At 50.3% G+C, this 14,729-nt stretch overlaps 4 protein-coding genes across 4 annotated transcripts; 1 reads left to right on the forward strand and 3 right to left on the reverse strand.

Annotated features, from left to right (window-relative positions):
• Window positions 1-1,391: 1,391 nt before the first annotated feature.
• Window positions 1,392-4,985, reverse strand: GGI43DRAFT_408562 (transcription factor domain-containing protein). The gene is made up of 2 exons (XM_083206371.1): window positions 2,769-4,985; window positions 1,392-2,692 (listed from the first exon to the last, which is right to left on the reverse strand). Exons 1-2 carry the CDS (start codon window positions 4,316-4,318, stop codon window positions 1,651-1,653), a joined length of 2,592 nt encoding a protein of 863 aa, XP_083059122.1. The 5' UTR covers window positions 4,319-4,985; the 3' UTR covers window positions 1,392-1,650.
• A 1,886-nt stretch (window positions 4,986-6,871) lies between these two features.
• On the reverse strand, window positions 6,872-8,922 carry GGI43DRAFT_408564 (mitochondrial 37S ribosomal protein uS4m). The gene is made up of 3 exons (XM_083206372.1): window positions 8,826-8,922; window positions 8,177-8,707; window positions 6,872-8,108 (listed from the first exon to the last, which is right to left on the reverse strand). Exons 1-3 carry the CDS (start codon window positions 8,862-8,864, stop codon window positions 7,098-7,100), a joined length of 1,581 nt encoding a protein of 526 aa, XP_083059123.1. The 5' UTR covers window positions 8,865-8,922; the 3' UTR covers window positions 6,872-7,097.
• Window positions 8,923-9,093: 171 nt separating this feature from the next.
• On the forward strand, window positions 9,094-12,383 carry GGI43DRAFT_408566 (uncharacterized protein). Its single transcript, XM_083206373.1, has 2 exons — window positions 9,094-11,718; window positions 11,784-12,383. The coding sequence occupies exons 1-2, from the start codon at window positions 9,206-9,208 to the stop codon at window positions 12,205-12,207; spliced, it is 2,937 nt and encodes a 978-aa protein (XP_083059124.1). The 5' UTR covers window positions 9,094-9,205; the 3' UTR covers window positions 12,208-12,383.
• Window positions 12,320-14,176, reverse strand: GGI43DRAFT_428429 (L-lactate dehydrogenase (cytochrome); the record flags this gene model as incomplete). The annotated part of the gene is made up of 5 exons (XM_083208963.1): window positions 12,320-13,501; window positions 13,554-13,829; window positions 13,907-13,944; window positions 14,018-14,051; window positions 14,111-14,176. The coding sequence occupies 5 exons, from the start codon at window positions 14,174-14,176 to the stop codon at window positions 12,431-12,433; spliced, it is 1,485 nt and encodes a 494-aa protein (XP_083059125.1). The 3' UTR covers window positions 12,320-12,430.
• Window positions 14,177-14,729: the final 553 nt, after the last annotated feature.

A 14,729-nucleotide genomic window follows, 5' to 3' on the forward strand; every position in this document is an offset into this window, starting at 1 on the left:
ATACTAGCTCTGCCTATGCTTGGATCTTTTGCTCTGTTTCCTTCGAGGCCTCAGCAGCCCTTGTTGGAGTGTGATTCTCATTCCCTCCAATTTATAAGATGAAAGACACGGCCGGCAGCTTTTAGTACTAGCCTGCCGCGGTCTTTTTTTTTCTTGCTGTTGTTTATGCGGTACGTCACTCTCAATCCTCCTAATTTTAACCCCCTTTATCCCGGCACATATCCCGCGTTTTTTTCCTAACCAAGGACTTTTCCCAACATCCTGATATTACCAGCGCCTCTCCTGATTCTCTGACGCGATGACTTCTCCTTCTTACTCTGCAGGAAACAAGACCCCTTCGAATTTGGGGGAAATGATGACGATCTACCGGCCCATGGCTCCCATGTGCATACTTACATACATACCTGTATATCCTATGTACACGTACATGCGGTACGGAGCCAAGCCGTTCTTTCTACCCTGCCTGTTCACGTGTGCAAGATGGCTTTCGGAATGGCCCGCTCTCGTCCAGTCTCCCCCAGCACCTCCTCCTTTCCACTAGCAGTACGACGGGGTGAAGCGCCGAAAATTTACCCCAATCGACCCTCCCATCGGCGTCTAGATCGAAAAAAAATTAGAGCATAAAAGAGGGGATGGGAAGAGTAACGCCGTCGACAGTGGGAGAAAATCCGGACATCCGTCGAGGAACACATGTCCTCATCCCTCTCTCTTTTCGCTTGGCGTCTTTGGGGAAGTCATGAGGGCCTTGTGAGAAGGAAGAGAGGAAAAGAGGAGGGCGCCTAGTCCACAGAGGAAAGGAGCGGGCGCCCCAAGATCGATATCCCTTTCTTTTTCCCTCTTTCTCTCATGAGATACGTATGACCCCTGTTTTTTCTGGGGACGTGTAATCGACAGAAGCGGAAGACAAATCGGTCATCAAAGGTAAATCATCAGATTCCGTAGATAGCGTGTAGCCGCTCCTCGTAGGATCCCCATATATCGGATATCCGGTCTGTCGTTCCATGCTACTGTATATCCGACTTTGACTGATACTGGTCGCCAGTGACATACATAACATGCTCGGAGGGACTGACTGTAACCAGCCCACTTCTGCAATGAACATCCCAGCGCCCCGTTTATGGAGACAGCATCAAATAAATACGTGTACCACTGTCCTAAAAAAGTAGGAAGAGGAGAGAAATAGACTGAAAGGAGTGAGAGAGACAATTAAATTATATTACTTTCTCGGCGGCTGCAGAAATAAAACGTTACATACATGTAGGCTTGGCCATGGTGGCTTTTTCCTACCGCTACAATAAACACGAAAAAATAGGGTATCCTGTGGCTTACGATGACGAGGAATTTTTAATGGCTACCCTGCTCCTCGAAACAAATCGAAACAATGCAAAAAAAAAAAAAAAAAAAAAAAAAAGCCTCCCTCACCCATCATAATGTCCGAACCATGCCCGTCTTGCCCAAAAATCGCATACACGTTTGACGCCTTACTTCCTTGCCCTTTTCTCTTTCGCTTAAAGAGAGAGATGAATGAATCCATATACAAATACATGTAAGCAGCCATGGATATTTCTCAGTTAGAAAAAAGATACCAGAAGAAAAAAAAAAGATTATAAAGAGCTACCAACTCCGAAAAAAATAAAAGATATCCTCTCATTACTCCAGTCCCGGCGGGAGCCAAGTATTAATTGTCGTCAAAGACTCAGTAAGTGAATCAAAACTGCTCAAGTCGGGTGTGTCAACCGCAGAGCCATCCCCCTGACCGTTGCTAAACATGAACATTGCGTTCGACGTTGGAGGCCCTCGGGGTTGCTGTTGCTGCGGTCTGATGTTCCAGCTCCCAAAACTTTGATGTAGTCGTGCTGAGTCGCTCAGTAGCCACTCACGACTATCAATATTTAGATTTTGGCTTGGGTTGTGGCTCATGCTTGATGATAGGTGGCTCTGGGCGGTGGATGGTACGTCTGGAGATTGCGAGTTTAGGGGCATGTTTAGTTGTTGTGGCCATGAGTTTAGAATATCTTGGAAGTCCATTTGCGTAGGATCCATGGCCATGACTTGCTGGCCAGAGAGAGGGCTGCTGTTGGTCATAGCTAGCGGTGAGTCCATGGTCATCCGCTCCTCAATAGACGACTGTAACATAGGTTGTGTCATAGGCTCTGACGTCTGGTGCCTAATCTGTCCATACTCGAGCCTGGCAGCCGCAGCTGTCCCTTCTTCCGAAACACCTGGTGATGTAGGGGCTACGTTGCTCGATCCAGGCGATGGAACTTCAGACGTGCTGTAGTATTCAAATCTCTCGTCTGTCCGTTTCAGGATCATCTCGGCGTCCTCTGGTAATTCGCACTTCCATTTCCTTGCTAGAACACTGAGAATGCTCAATGTGCGCCTGGCACAAAGCCAATCTTCAGCAATTTCTTCCAGATGCCGCAGGCCATGAGTGAGATCTCTCTTGGCAGTCTTTTCCGGAAGGTTGAGCAGGTGGATCGTACAAGCGCTGTGAATCATATAGACTGCAATATTGCAAACTTGTCGTAGATTCCATGATTTCTTATATAATCTCATCAATTTGGAAATAGCACCTGCATTTGCAGTGCAGATTCGCCTTGGTGATATGTGGGATGGTAGAGGAGATGCGGATGGCGAATATTTCAAGAATGGCCTAAATAGATGGATGTACTGGAGGTGGAAGAACGAGCTATAGGAAAGATGGAAAGGTTAGTTTACAGCCATCTTTTCTCATTAGGTTGTTAGATTTAACATGGCACACTTACAGCATCAATATCACGTTTGGCAGCAAGCCTTCCTTTGGCTCGAATTCTTTAGGCAGATTCTTCCGCCACTCTTCGAGTCGCTGATGAAGCTCGCCAAGCTTTTTGAGTTCGAGAGACTTGCTGCCAGATCTCTTTATATGGCTTGGATGGTAGAAAAAGACGAGTATGTCGCTGCTGATTTCACATAGCTTTGATAAATGGAGCGCGACTGCTCGTGTCCTGGATGGCTGAGCGAGAGATTCGTCGAATCCCTTGTCGGTGAAAGGCGACCATAGCGCAGCGTCCTCGTCAGGGAAGACGTCAATATTGGAGACAGTGAAGGAGTTCCTGGGCAGTTGCGGCAGGCGGCCCAGATAGTTGGACCAAGTTTTGTCGAATAAGAAACACCCCCAAAAAGTGATGCGTCGAGCGTCAATCTCCTCTTCCGTCATGTGCTCCTTATCCAATCCATCTACTTCAAGGTTGAGACCAATGTCGAGAGCCATTCTGAAGCTCATACCGCTATATACCCAGCCCTTGGCCTCTCTCGCGCAACCCGCCTCTCTCACGGACATGAGGGCCAGAGCCTGTACGGTCACGAGCCGGGGCTTCTCATACTCGTCATTCTCAATGATTAATCGCTTGGCCTCGGCAAAGAAATGGTCTCCTTTTGTTCTGCTATCTCCAGGTATGCCAAACGCGCCTGGAATATCGGTGAAATGACAGCCAAGCGCCAGCATCGCGTTGACTAGCAGCGAGGAGCAATATACCGTGCCTGGCTGAAGCCTTGCTTTTCCTCTCATGAAATCACGCCAAAATAGCTTCCGCGAGAGTGTGGTGAAGTAGGGATAATGGTAGTTGAAATACATGTTCATAAGGTGCATGATGAGGCGTGGGTCGGTGGTGACGCGGGTCCAGGATGTGATGGGGTTCTCGTTGAATGTTCCTACCTCTGAGGGCGAGTCGTAAGTAAGGTCGTCGTTGTGAGGATCGCCCAGATAGATGAGATGAGATGTGCCGCCAATGAAGCGCAGTGAGCCATTTTCCAGGCGTAGCTCTCCCATTTTCCCTGCGAGTTCCCGTTCTCCTTGCACTGGCAAGAATGACATGACACCTTGGTCAGACTGATCGTCGAATTCTTCTTCCTTGACTTCAGAACTCATGGCCAAGAGCTCCTGGGCCACGGCGTCGAGGTTGTCGCATGTCCGGATCTTGTTTACAACTTCGGGCACCTCGTCGTCGTTGGCGTTCAAGATTGCCTCGACAATGATTTGCAGCGTCGAGTTCTGGGCCTTCATGCTGTCGATTTTTTCTCGATACACTCCCTTGCGGCGATGGTCGGAATTCGGGTTGTAGATGCATTCAGTGCCGTAGACGCTGGCACAGGCCGCACAGCTTGGCAGCGCGCCATCGCACTTGGACTTGCGTCGGCGACAAGCCACGCAGGCCGTGCTGATACATCTTCGCTTCTGGCTGGCTGAATCGGTTCCTCGTCGGGCCTTTTTCTTGGGCAGGGCCGCAGGCGTTGACCGGGCTGAGGATGAGGCGAGGAGCGGATCGCTCCCGTCCATGGTGGCCTGATAGATCGATAGACAGATCGATAGATAGGTAGATAGATAGGTAGATAGACAGGTGGATAGGTATAGATAGGGAGATAGATAGGGTGCTTAGAGCAGGAGAGGTGCGGCGCAGAGAGATACGGGGTTTAGATATGGCGAATTATGCAGGACAGAATGGACAAATCGAACGCTAGCATCTGATATGTCGGCACGCGATGTCACATCGAGCTCTGAGGTATGTTTGCAGGGTTAGACTGGTTTCGGGAGCGATGTCTTGGACAGCCGCCCTTGGGACGGTGCTGGCGGTATCGTGGCGTGGCTTCTGGAGTCTCTGCTCCAAGCGAAGGGACCAGTCAATGGCCTCTAGTGATTTGTCATTCTGCGCCCTGTAGGCCGTGATCGAAGCTGGAGCAGGTCGGCCGACAGCTGCTGAGCTCGGCGCACTCGGAGACCACAGGTCGAAGAAAGCTGCTGCAACAAAATGCGAATGCGGGGATGGCTCCAGCCACCCAGTCAAGTGCCTATCCAGTAGTTCAATGGCGAGGCTGCAGAGCAGGGAATTGGCGTCGTCCTCGAGGACTAAGGGGGTCCAATGGCAAAAATCGCGCGGGCAGGCAAGGATCTAAATATGTGGATGTAAAAATAACATGAAGAAATCAACCAAAAGCTGCGGTAGGCGAGAGGTGAGAAGTGAGGGAGGAGAAATAAGAGTTGCAAGGGTTGCCGTCTTAAAGCATGTAGGTACCAGCAACAAGACCACAAATAAGTTTAACGGCTCCAGAACAGAGGGGTCTTTGGGTCTTTGGTGGCCACATGCCCTGGAGCCTTGAGCCTTACGCTGTTTTGCCGCCTCAGAGCGCAGAGAGAATCCACCAGTTTGAGCTTTGGTGGCAAATCCGCCCGCTGCGATTGGACGCTGCGGCTTGTCAATCATCAGTCTAGACTCGATTTTTTTTTTTTCAGCCCCCGGACGACGGCGCACGAGCGGCGAGTGCCGCTGGACCGGGACTGCGGCCGCTGGGAATTTCCTCAAAGAGTAGTGAATCCCTGGCTTTTGGCACGCAAGATTTTACTGCCTCTCGCGGCACGGCGTCTGACCCAGACAGCGGCGCCACTTACATGCATTGCCGTTCAGCAACCAGACGGCGGCTGAATCCACGGCTCAAAGACGAACAAGAGGCAAAAGCAATGGCTATTGTTGAGCTTGGAATTGCATTTCTAAGCAGCAGCAGCAGCAGTAGCAATCATTCTGTCTACCTGTCTATAACGACATCATTCTGGCATGAATGCTGGCTACGATGCGGCTGTCTCTTGTTGACTGTTGCTGGTTGATTGTATGTGCGACGACGAAACAAAGTGGCTGCATGAGAGACACTAGTTCTCGGCATAATACCGCCTGTTGGTGCCGGTTATCCATCTCTGCGTGCATCGTCTTTTGTATTTTGCCCTGGTTTGCTTGCCAGACAACAAAAATAGACATAAATCATCAATTGGTCCACACAAGACTCATCGAAAACTGCGATTTGCACACAAACAGGCGATTATCAAGCATGCGCTGCCTTCCCCATATTTACCGCGGAGAATTAACAGCCGTCGACCGCTCAGACTAGGGGCGAGTAGCCGATGCGAGCGACCCAGGCGAGCATGCCTGAGCGGCGGCCATGCACTAAGCTCTGGTTTGGCGCCCTGTTGGGATTAGCTAAGACGGCACCATGGTTCGTCTTTCTCTCGCTCTCCGACGTCACACAAATCAAGTTTAATGCTATTAATTTAGTTGCTTGATTAGGGACTGGGGCTCTGGGTAATAATGGAATCGAGGTTGAAACGCCTTACAAGGCTAGATTAGATGATCGGTGCATGTGATGAGCCATATTCTAGAACACTACGTAAGAACGCATGGGAATCCACGAATTATAATGGCCGAATGGATGAGGCGAGTTATAGTAGCGGGCTTCCTCAAGTGCCTATGTACAACATAATACAACCATGTGCACTGATACTATACGTGCAGTAAGGGCTATACATGCTTGATACGCTAACATCATCTTTAAAGTAGCAGCCGATTCCTACTGCTCCATTCCACTACTGCTAGTTCTACTCTTCAGGGCTTACCAACTAACGACATTACAAATCCATGTTTCAAAGACCGAAGAGATGCTAATACGCACTAGAAAAGAATCCATTTTGAAGGAGAAAAAAACAAGGTTAAACTAAGGTGTCTTGAATTTGTAAGGAAGCTTATTCACACTACGTTGCCCAATTTGTTCATACACTCCGCAACATACGTAGATGGAATACGATCTATCCGTTATTCCCAGTGTATCCGTTATACCCAGCTCTATGTGGGGGGTTTAGTAGCCAAGACAGTCTTGCTTGGCTAGTTGTCTCCGTTGTCGGCCCAATTAAGATATAGCCTATTACGGCGCTGCCATTGACAACTCTCCCTGTTTGCGCTTAATATCTGGCAGTGTTGAGAGCCTTTGACAACAGGCGCAATAGCCGCGGCAAAAAAAGACATCAGAAATACATGGTTCTCAGAATCTCACAATTACGCTCTACGTCGACTCAAGCATATAGTAGTTATTTTGTATATACTATTACATACCGAGGCCTGGAGCAGATTCCAGCCCCAGCTTCATCATCATACATAGCCTACATAGACTTTTCTCTTTTCTGTTTGTTTTCATCTAAATTTGGCGCCTTTTCCCTTTTCCTTCTTCGTAGAAGTTGTACATCATGATATATACATCCACCTCCTAACCGCCCCTCTCTAAACGCCCCCTACTTGCACTTAACCACGCTCAAGGTACCAGTTGTGGGTCAATTGACTTGTCAAGTAGCTGAAAGGTGTTGGCACCTCGGCCATACCCTTTCGTGCAACCGGGTGTCGCAGGTAGACGGCAGCACAAATGTTGGGGTTGACTTCGAGGTATCGAGGGATGAAAGCAAACGCTGACATGTAAGGGCGGGGCCTCCATGGGGTAGCATAAGGCTTGGAATCATCAATGGGGTTTTCTTCGTCGTATTGAAGCAGGCGGGCCAGCTTCCTCATTTCCTCTCGAGATAGCTGAGCGTCGCCCATGATTTTCTTGGCCTTGGTCTTCTGCTCATCTGATAGGCCCTCCAGACCCTTCTCAATCTGTCGTTCTCTGCTAAGTTCTGACTGCTGCTCACCCTCTGTCACGGCGCTCTCAGCTCCAGCCTCAGCCTCAGCTTCGGGCTGTTCTTGGGTCTGATTCTCTTTCAGGCTGAGCTTCTCAAAGCTCTCTCGCATCAGTTCGTGGCTCTTCATCTGTGATTGCAGTTCCTCAATGAGCTCGCCAACATTGCCTTCGCTCTTCTCAGGCTGCGAGAGGAAGCGCTTGGCATCTGCTCGGAACAGGCGGAGCTGCTTCTTCTCCTTGGCGGTAAGGTCCTTGGGGTTGTTCTTCAAGAGCTTCTTGACATCCTTCAGCAGAAATTTCAAGGCTCGGTTGTTCAGCTGCCACTGGGCTTCCGGGGTTAGCGATCCAGCATCTTCAGCAGCAGCGGCTTCGCCTTCAGTGGCTTCGCCTTCAGCGGCAGCAGCCTCAGACTCAGCCTTCTCGCCTTCTGTCTCTCCTTCGGCAGCAGCAGTGGCACCGCTTGTCTTCTTCACAGCATTCTGGAATGCTTGCTCTGCCTTCTTTTGTCTAGCCTCGAGATTCTCACGAAGACGTGAGTTTCCTTGCTGTGCTTTCTGAACTCCTGTTCCGTACATAACTTTCTCGGGATCCACCTGAAACAAGTCGCCGGGGTTCAATTGGTAAGACGGATGAACCATCTGCGTGATTGTTAGTAAAATGTACATGTTGGCCAAATATATAGGCGGTAAATAAAGCTACAACAAACCTTTTTTCCATTGACTGTCACGGCTCCGTGAATGACGAATTGGCGTGCCTGTCGGACACTGCTGGCGAATAGAGCTCGGAATACTGCGGTATCCAATCTCCTCTCCAGTGGTGCAAATGTCATCTGCATATAAGGAGTCATGTTGTGGAATTGATCCGACAACAGCTTGTTCACATCTCCAAAGATTGCCCTCTTCCTTGAACGCTCTTGAGTGCTGGGCTTGGGGACTTTGGAAAAGGTTTCGGCCGAGACCGTAGTTGTTGTCAAGCCGGAACCACGGCCGGCAGCCTGTTCGGAACCATCGTGTGCTGCCAGATACTCCGGCGGCATATCAACAGCAGAAAGAAGTCGGCGGGAGAAGAGTCGCACCCATTTCTTTTCGGGGATGTGCTCTCCGTGATATGATCGAGTTTTCGCTTTCGCCGCCCATTTTTGCTGAAAGAAAGTGGGTGTGCCTTTAATCTGGGGTTCTCGGCCAGTCTGGCGATACAGGTTATACAAGTTGTACTTGTTCCATGATTGTCGCAGTTTCTATAGAGTTTGCCAAAGATCAGTAACCAGGATCCCCGCCATCATGATCCAGCGCAATTCCTGCGCCGTAGCTGCTGCGAATACAGCGTCATAAATGCCAGTATAGCTTTGAACTTACAGGGCGAGCTAAACTGTAGAAACGATACGGCTTTCTCATCTTGGCGAGCCGACCGGCGACAATTGCAGCTTGACGAGATCACTGAGGGCCGTTGTTTAGAGCTCAATATGTGGGTGTCATTTTTTCTGGTGGTGCCATCCAGCCGATAATCTGCCGCCCGGTGTGGTGCTTTCTGACCGGCTCACCGAGCGCCCACCGATAGTGGGGCCACTCAACGCGTCCCAGCCCACTTCCCTTATCGAGACGCGTCGTGAGTTTTCTATACTGTAGGCCAAGGACATTAGCCTTGACCCAGGCCAGTGACATTTTTCATATTTCTCTTGTCTTTTTTTGTGTATACTGAGTGTTATTTGTGCTATTGGACACGCAGCTTATCCAAAATGCTCTCTGCATCCTCCCCAATTACCTTCCCAAGCGACCCTCCTACTCCTCCACCCAAGCGCGCCAAACCTCACGATATTCAATATCCGACACAAAAACCCCGAGTTGCTGGACCATTCGTTGACTCTGATTCCGAATCAGATGCAGAAATTGCACCTCGGGCTGGCTCAAGATCTCCTTCCAAGAGACGCAAAATTCAGGATCAACCCAACAATAGACCACAGAGCCCTATCTTTAGCGCTCGAGATGCGAATCGAGATGCCAGTGACAGCATTCCCCGCGACGAAGATTCAGCAATCGACCGCCCGGCAGCTGAGTTAACGCCAACAGACAATTCTCAAGCTACTGTACTACCAACAGCGCCCCTCTGGGCCCAATCAGATTCACTTCTTACAACGCCCATCTTTGGAACCCGCTCAAAGACTACTTACACCCTGAAAACATGCGGGGGCCGCGAAATTACGATTAAACAGCGGAAAGAAGTCGCTGCTCAATCCTACGAGTCTATGGTAGCGGCTAGGTCAAAGACCAAAGAAGGACGGGCGAAACGAGACTACTATGGCGTTGATATACACAACCTCATCAACGCTGCCACAAATGAAATGGCTGAGAGGCGGAACAATCCGCCATCTCCAAACACCAACCAAGCTATTCGACGTATGGAGGCCGCATCAATATCAGAGAAAAAGCCTAAGAAGACTATGCTATGGACTGAAAAATACCGAGCGAGAAACTTTATGGATTTGTGCGGAGACGATTCCACCAACAGACTTGTCCTACGTTGGCTCAAGAAGTGGGATCCATTAGTCTTTCCAGGCACGGCCAAAGCGAAACCCAAAATTCAAAGACGCAATGGACCCAATTCCCAGGTAGAAGAAGAGAAACCTCATCGAAAGATTTTGATGCTGACAGGGCCACCTGGGTTGGGCAAAACAACGCTAGCCCACGTCTGCGCCAAGCAAGCGGGCTATGAGGTGATTGAGGTCAACGCAAGTGATGACCGAAGTCGTGATGTTGTGAAGAATCGAATCAGAACCAGTCTTGGGACGGAGAGCGTCAAAAACGTTGGCAACCAGAAATCTCTAAACGGACCGCAGAAGGTTGCTAAGCCTGCGTGTGTTGTAGTTGATGAGGTCGATGGTGTGGTGACAGGATCTGGAGCTTCAGGAGAAGGCGGTTTCATTAAAGCGCTGATTGACCTGGTACTGATCGATCAAAAGAATGCTTCAGGAGTATCAAAGACTTATGAAGGCAAAAAGAAGAAAGGGGACGATTTCCGCCTGATGCGGCCCTTGATTCTTATATGCAATGATGTATATCATCCTTCTCTGAGGCCGTTGAGACAGTCAAATCTTGCCGAGATTATCCACATCGGCCGGCCGACGCTGGATACTGTGGTGGGTCGCTTGAAGACAGTATTTGAGAAAGAAGGGATTCCCTGCGATAAAGATGCAGCACGCAAGCTGTGTGAGACAGCATGGGGTATGGCTAACGGTATCGATGTTAAACGAGGGCAAGAAAGCACCGTGCAGGGTGATCTTCGAGGGATCATGGTTATTGGTGAATGGGTAGCTTCTCAGTTCAAAGTCTCAAGTATGAATGCCACCCAGCGTCTCACCAGAGAGTGGATCGAGCGCAATATCCTCCAGGAGCTCGCCAATGGCGCAGCAGGCGCTCGCGGCCTTGGACGAGGCAGTGTCAAAGACATCATCACTCGCCTTTTCCAAGAGGGAGGCGGGTTTCCCAAACAAGCACTCGACTTATCCAGATCCAAGACAGCGCACGAACAGCCAAAGACAGAGCTTGGTTTTGGAGAGCACCAAAAGAAATACGCAATGGAGTGTCTCCGACAAATGATTGATGCTAGTGGCGAAATCAGCCATGTCGTGACAGAAGTATTCTCAGAGTATCCAAACCGCGAGTTCAACGATGATTCATATCTCACGAAACCAAACCAAGCTTACGACTGGTTGTACTTTCACGATGCCTGCCAGTCCAGGCTGTTCGCCAGCCAGGAGTGGGAGCTCTCCCCTTACTTGGCTCAACCTATTCTGGCCTGCCATCACTTATTTGCATCGCCTAAGAGACATTATGCCAATCACATGGGACCCAACGGCCAACGACCTGGAGAAGAAGAAACCGGTCCATCAATACCCTTCTCTGGCCCGCGCGCTGACTACCAGGCCTTTGAGGCTGAGAAACAAACTCGTGCCCAGCTGCAATCTCTTCAAAGCCAGCTCAGCCCAACCATGATGCGCCTGTTCCGCAGCGCAGAGGACGTGTCCACGGAGTTCTTGCCCTACCTTACTCGCATGCTGGCACCAGATGTGAAGCCTGTCGTTGTGGGCGGTAGTCAGGGCACTACGGCTAGTGTACGCAAGGAAAGCGAGCGAGCCATGGTCAAACGCGCGTCAGAGGTGCTCGCTGAAGTTGGCATTGCCTTGCAAAAGGGCAAGATTGAGTCTGATGTAGTGTCCAACCGGGGGCCGCAGTTTGTATACCGCATGGACCCGTAAGTTCTCATTATTTCCTTACACGAAGAAAAAAAGACGAAAACGGCTGACTAACATCATATAGTGATATCGATGCTCTCTCGACTTTTGAAACAGCTTCTCTTCTTACATCCCAGCCCCCGACTCGCTTCGCTGTCCGGCAGGTCCTCGACCAGGAACTCCACCGCACGATCGCCCTCCGCGAGGCAGTCGCCCGGCAAGCACGCTTCCGAGCCGGACGTGCCATCGGTGAGAGTGACCATCTTCAACCGCTTACTCAGCCGTCACAGAGCCAGAAGGACGATATGGCGATTGTTGAAGACGGCTTAGTGGTGAAGAAGGACTTTTTCGGGCGCATCATTCAGGCGCAGCCGCTGGCAGAGGTGACGGGCAGCCAGAGGGAGAAGAAGGCGGCAACCCAGGAGAAGGTGTGGGTGACGTTTCATGAAGGACTGAATAACGCAGTGAGGAAGCCGATGATGCTGCGTGAGTTTTTGAATGGGCTGTGATTAGAGTTTGCATGAGGGGGGAGGAGGGAGGTGTATATTACAAGTAGCTGGGAGTGAGCTGTGATATGAATTTGTATAATGAAGGACACATGAAAAGCACTACTGTAGATATCTGGGGGAATCAATGAGATAGATTCACGTTATGAAATACATACATATATATTACTCGTTTATATATTATACATACATCTATCCATCCATCTCTTTCTCTTACGTTAATTCATTACAGCTTCGCCTTAATTCTCTGTGCAGGAACAATCAACGGATCGTACGTAGTCAACGATAGTGAATCCGTCGGCGTCGAATTCGAATGGTTGAATAAACTCCGCGTATCCAGCAGTCCAGGATGCAGATCCTCAATCTTTGCCGCGCCAATCAACCGCATGTTCATCTCCATCTCGTCCTTGAGCAGCTGCATGACGCGCTCCACACCCGCCTGGCCGTATGTGCTCATGGCGTATAGGAACGGCCGACCAATGCCCACGCCCTTTGCGCCGAGACACAGCGCCTTGAGGATATCCGTGCCGCGGCGCACGCCGCCGTCGACGAAGACGTCAATCTTCTTGTCTAGGCCGTGCTGGCGCAGGACGGGCATCGTCTCGGCGAGAATCTCGATACCGGAGCGCGCAAAGTCGAGCTGGCGGCCACCGTGGTTGGACAGCACGACACCCTGGACACCGGCCTCTGCGGCACGAAGGACGTCTTCAACACGCTGCACGCCCTTGAGGATGATGGGCATCTTGGTGATGCTCTGGAACCAGGGGATATCGGCCCAGCTGAGTGACGGGTCGATGAAGGTGGAGATGGCGCGGGCTGCTCCCTGGCTGGTATCTGTCTTATGGCCCTTTTGCACGTTGCTTCCAGAATCGGTGAATTTCAGTCGCATATCCTTCTCACGACGGCCGAGTTGTGGCGCATCGACGGTGATGAAGAGACCCTTGCAGCCGCGCCTCTCGGCCTCCTGGACAATCTTCTTGGTGATTGAGCGGTCCTTGTTGACGTACAGCTGTAGCCACTGAACCTGGTTGCCCTGTTTTGCGTCAACCAGCTCATCAAAAGAACATGAAGCCAGCGTGGGGATCATCTGGACGACATTGTGCTTGTGCGCTGCGCGGGTGAGGATGACTTCGCCTTCTGGGTGGCCGAGCTTGCCCAGAGCAGTGGCGGTGACGTAGAAGGGGGCGTTGACTTTGGTGCCGAGCATGGTGGTGGAGAGGTCGATGTTTGAGACGTCGACGAGGATTTGCGGACGGAACCAGATTCTGTGGTATGCACTGTGGTTTTCACGCATAGTCTAATGATTCGGTTAGATGAATGCTATATGTTAGACGATGCAGGAAACTCACAATCTCATCATCAGCTGCGCTGGAATAGTATCCCCACGCAGTCTTCTTCATGGTTCTCCGCGCAATGGCCTCAAAGTCGTGTAAGTTGAAGCATTGTGACAGCGCCGGCATCTCCGCTATCCTCTGCTGCCGCTCAGCCTCTTCGGGATCCTCCTGCTTGACCTCCTGCACGACGGTGGACATGTCCACGGGACCAAGATGCTTGGACTTTTCGAGATACTTGTCCAGCGTGTCCCGAGGATGAATCGGGTCGAATTCTTCTGTGGCATCTTTGCCCTGGAGTTGGGTGGTCGTCATGTTAGCAATCTTACTTTGAATGAGGTGAGATGGGATGAGAGGGGATTTGCACATACGGCATATTTGAGAATGATTTCTTCACCTCCGGGGTGCTCTATTTCATGAAATCACAATCAGCATTGTTCGTTGAATGAGTACACCGCGCTTCTCTATCATTATGGCTATACCTGGTAAGAACTCTGTCACATCATATGCTTTGCCCTAATGAGAGTCAGTCAGATAAGCTCAGTCAATGAGATGAGATGAAACTAGATGCTCACATGAATAATCACCCAGCATGACTTTTCGTCAGCGTGTTTTGCGACATCACTGCCTGTGAGCACCATCTTCTCCTGTGTTTCCGCTTCTCCAAGACTCTATCTTTAACTGCTGATGATGACGTTTCAATAACCGGCAGTTCTTATCGGTGGGTGCCCAAGCAATGAGCACGAAAGAATGCGTCAATTGGAAACAATTGCCAAGTTGCAATGTCTTTAACCAAAAAAGAAATGTGACGATAATGGACGATGCCTGCCCCGTAGAATTAATAACCTGTTGTCTATATCAAAGACCAAAGATGAAAGCGGAAGAGAGAAGTTGTCGCGCGTCGGTTGTCGCTTGTCGTCACTGAACTATATACATGTACCACAGTACCTGCAGCACGATTCGGTCGACTTTACGCCGGATTTGGGGGCAATCTCATTGGCCGTCGGCTAATATTATAACCCAAGCGGCTCGACTAGCGATAGTGGCTTCTACGGGGACCAAGGCCTGGAAAATCCACTGTTTCGTTCCAGCAAGTACTCAACGTGCTCTCGGCCTCCATCAACCCGACGGATAATTGTGAATTAATGCCCTGCTTGCAAGATCTGGGATATATATGTCCGAAACGTTCATAGC

This window comes from Trichoderma evansii (assembly GCF_050947405.1).
Source record: "Trichoderma evansii strain SZMC 28006 chromosome Unknown GGI43scaffold_14, whole genome shotgun sequence".
Taxonomy (NCBI): domain Eukaryota; kingdom Fungi; phylum Ascomycota; class Sordariomycetes; order Hypocreales; family Hypocreaceae; genus Trichoderma; species Trichoderma evansii.

Excerpts from the sequence above, each read along its gene's own strand:
- GGI43DRAFT_408564 (XM_083206372.1), bottom strand. The coding sequence starts at position 8,864 with ATGAGAAAGCCGTATCGTTTCTACAGTTTAGCTCGCCCT. Across the intron at positions 8,708-8,825 it reads TCTACAGTTTAGCTCGCCCT|AAACTGCGACAATCATGGAA; the intron begins GTAAGTTCAAAG and ends CAAACTCTATAG. Across the intron at positions 8,109-8,176 it reads TGACAGTCAATGGAAAAAAG|ATGGTTCATCCGTCTTACCA; the intron begins GTTTGTTGTAGC and ends ACAATCACGCAG.
- GGI43DRAFT_408566 (XM_083206373.1), top strand. The coding sequence starts at position 9,206 with ATGCTCTCTGCATCCTCCCCAATTACCTTCCCAAGCGACCCTCCTACT. Across the intron at positions 11,719-11,783 it reads TTTGTATACCGCATGGACCC|TGATATCGATGCTCTCTCGA; the intron begins GTAAGTTCTCAT and ends AACATCATATAG.
- GGI43DRAFT_408562 (XM_083206371.1), bottom strand. The coding sequence starts at position 4,318 with ATGGACGGGAGCGATCCGCTCCTCGCCTCATCCTCAGCCCGGTCAACG. Across the intron at positions 2,693-2,768 it reads CCAAACGTGATATTGATGCT|CTCGTTCTTCCACCTCCAGT; the intron begins GTAAGTGTGCCA and ends TCTTTCCTATAG.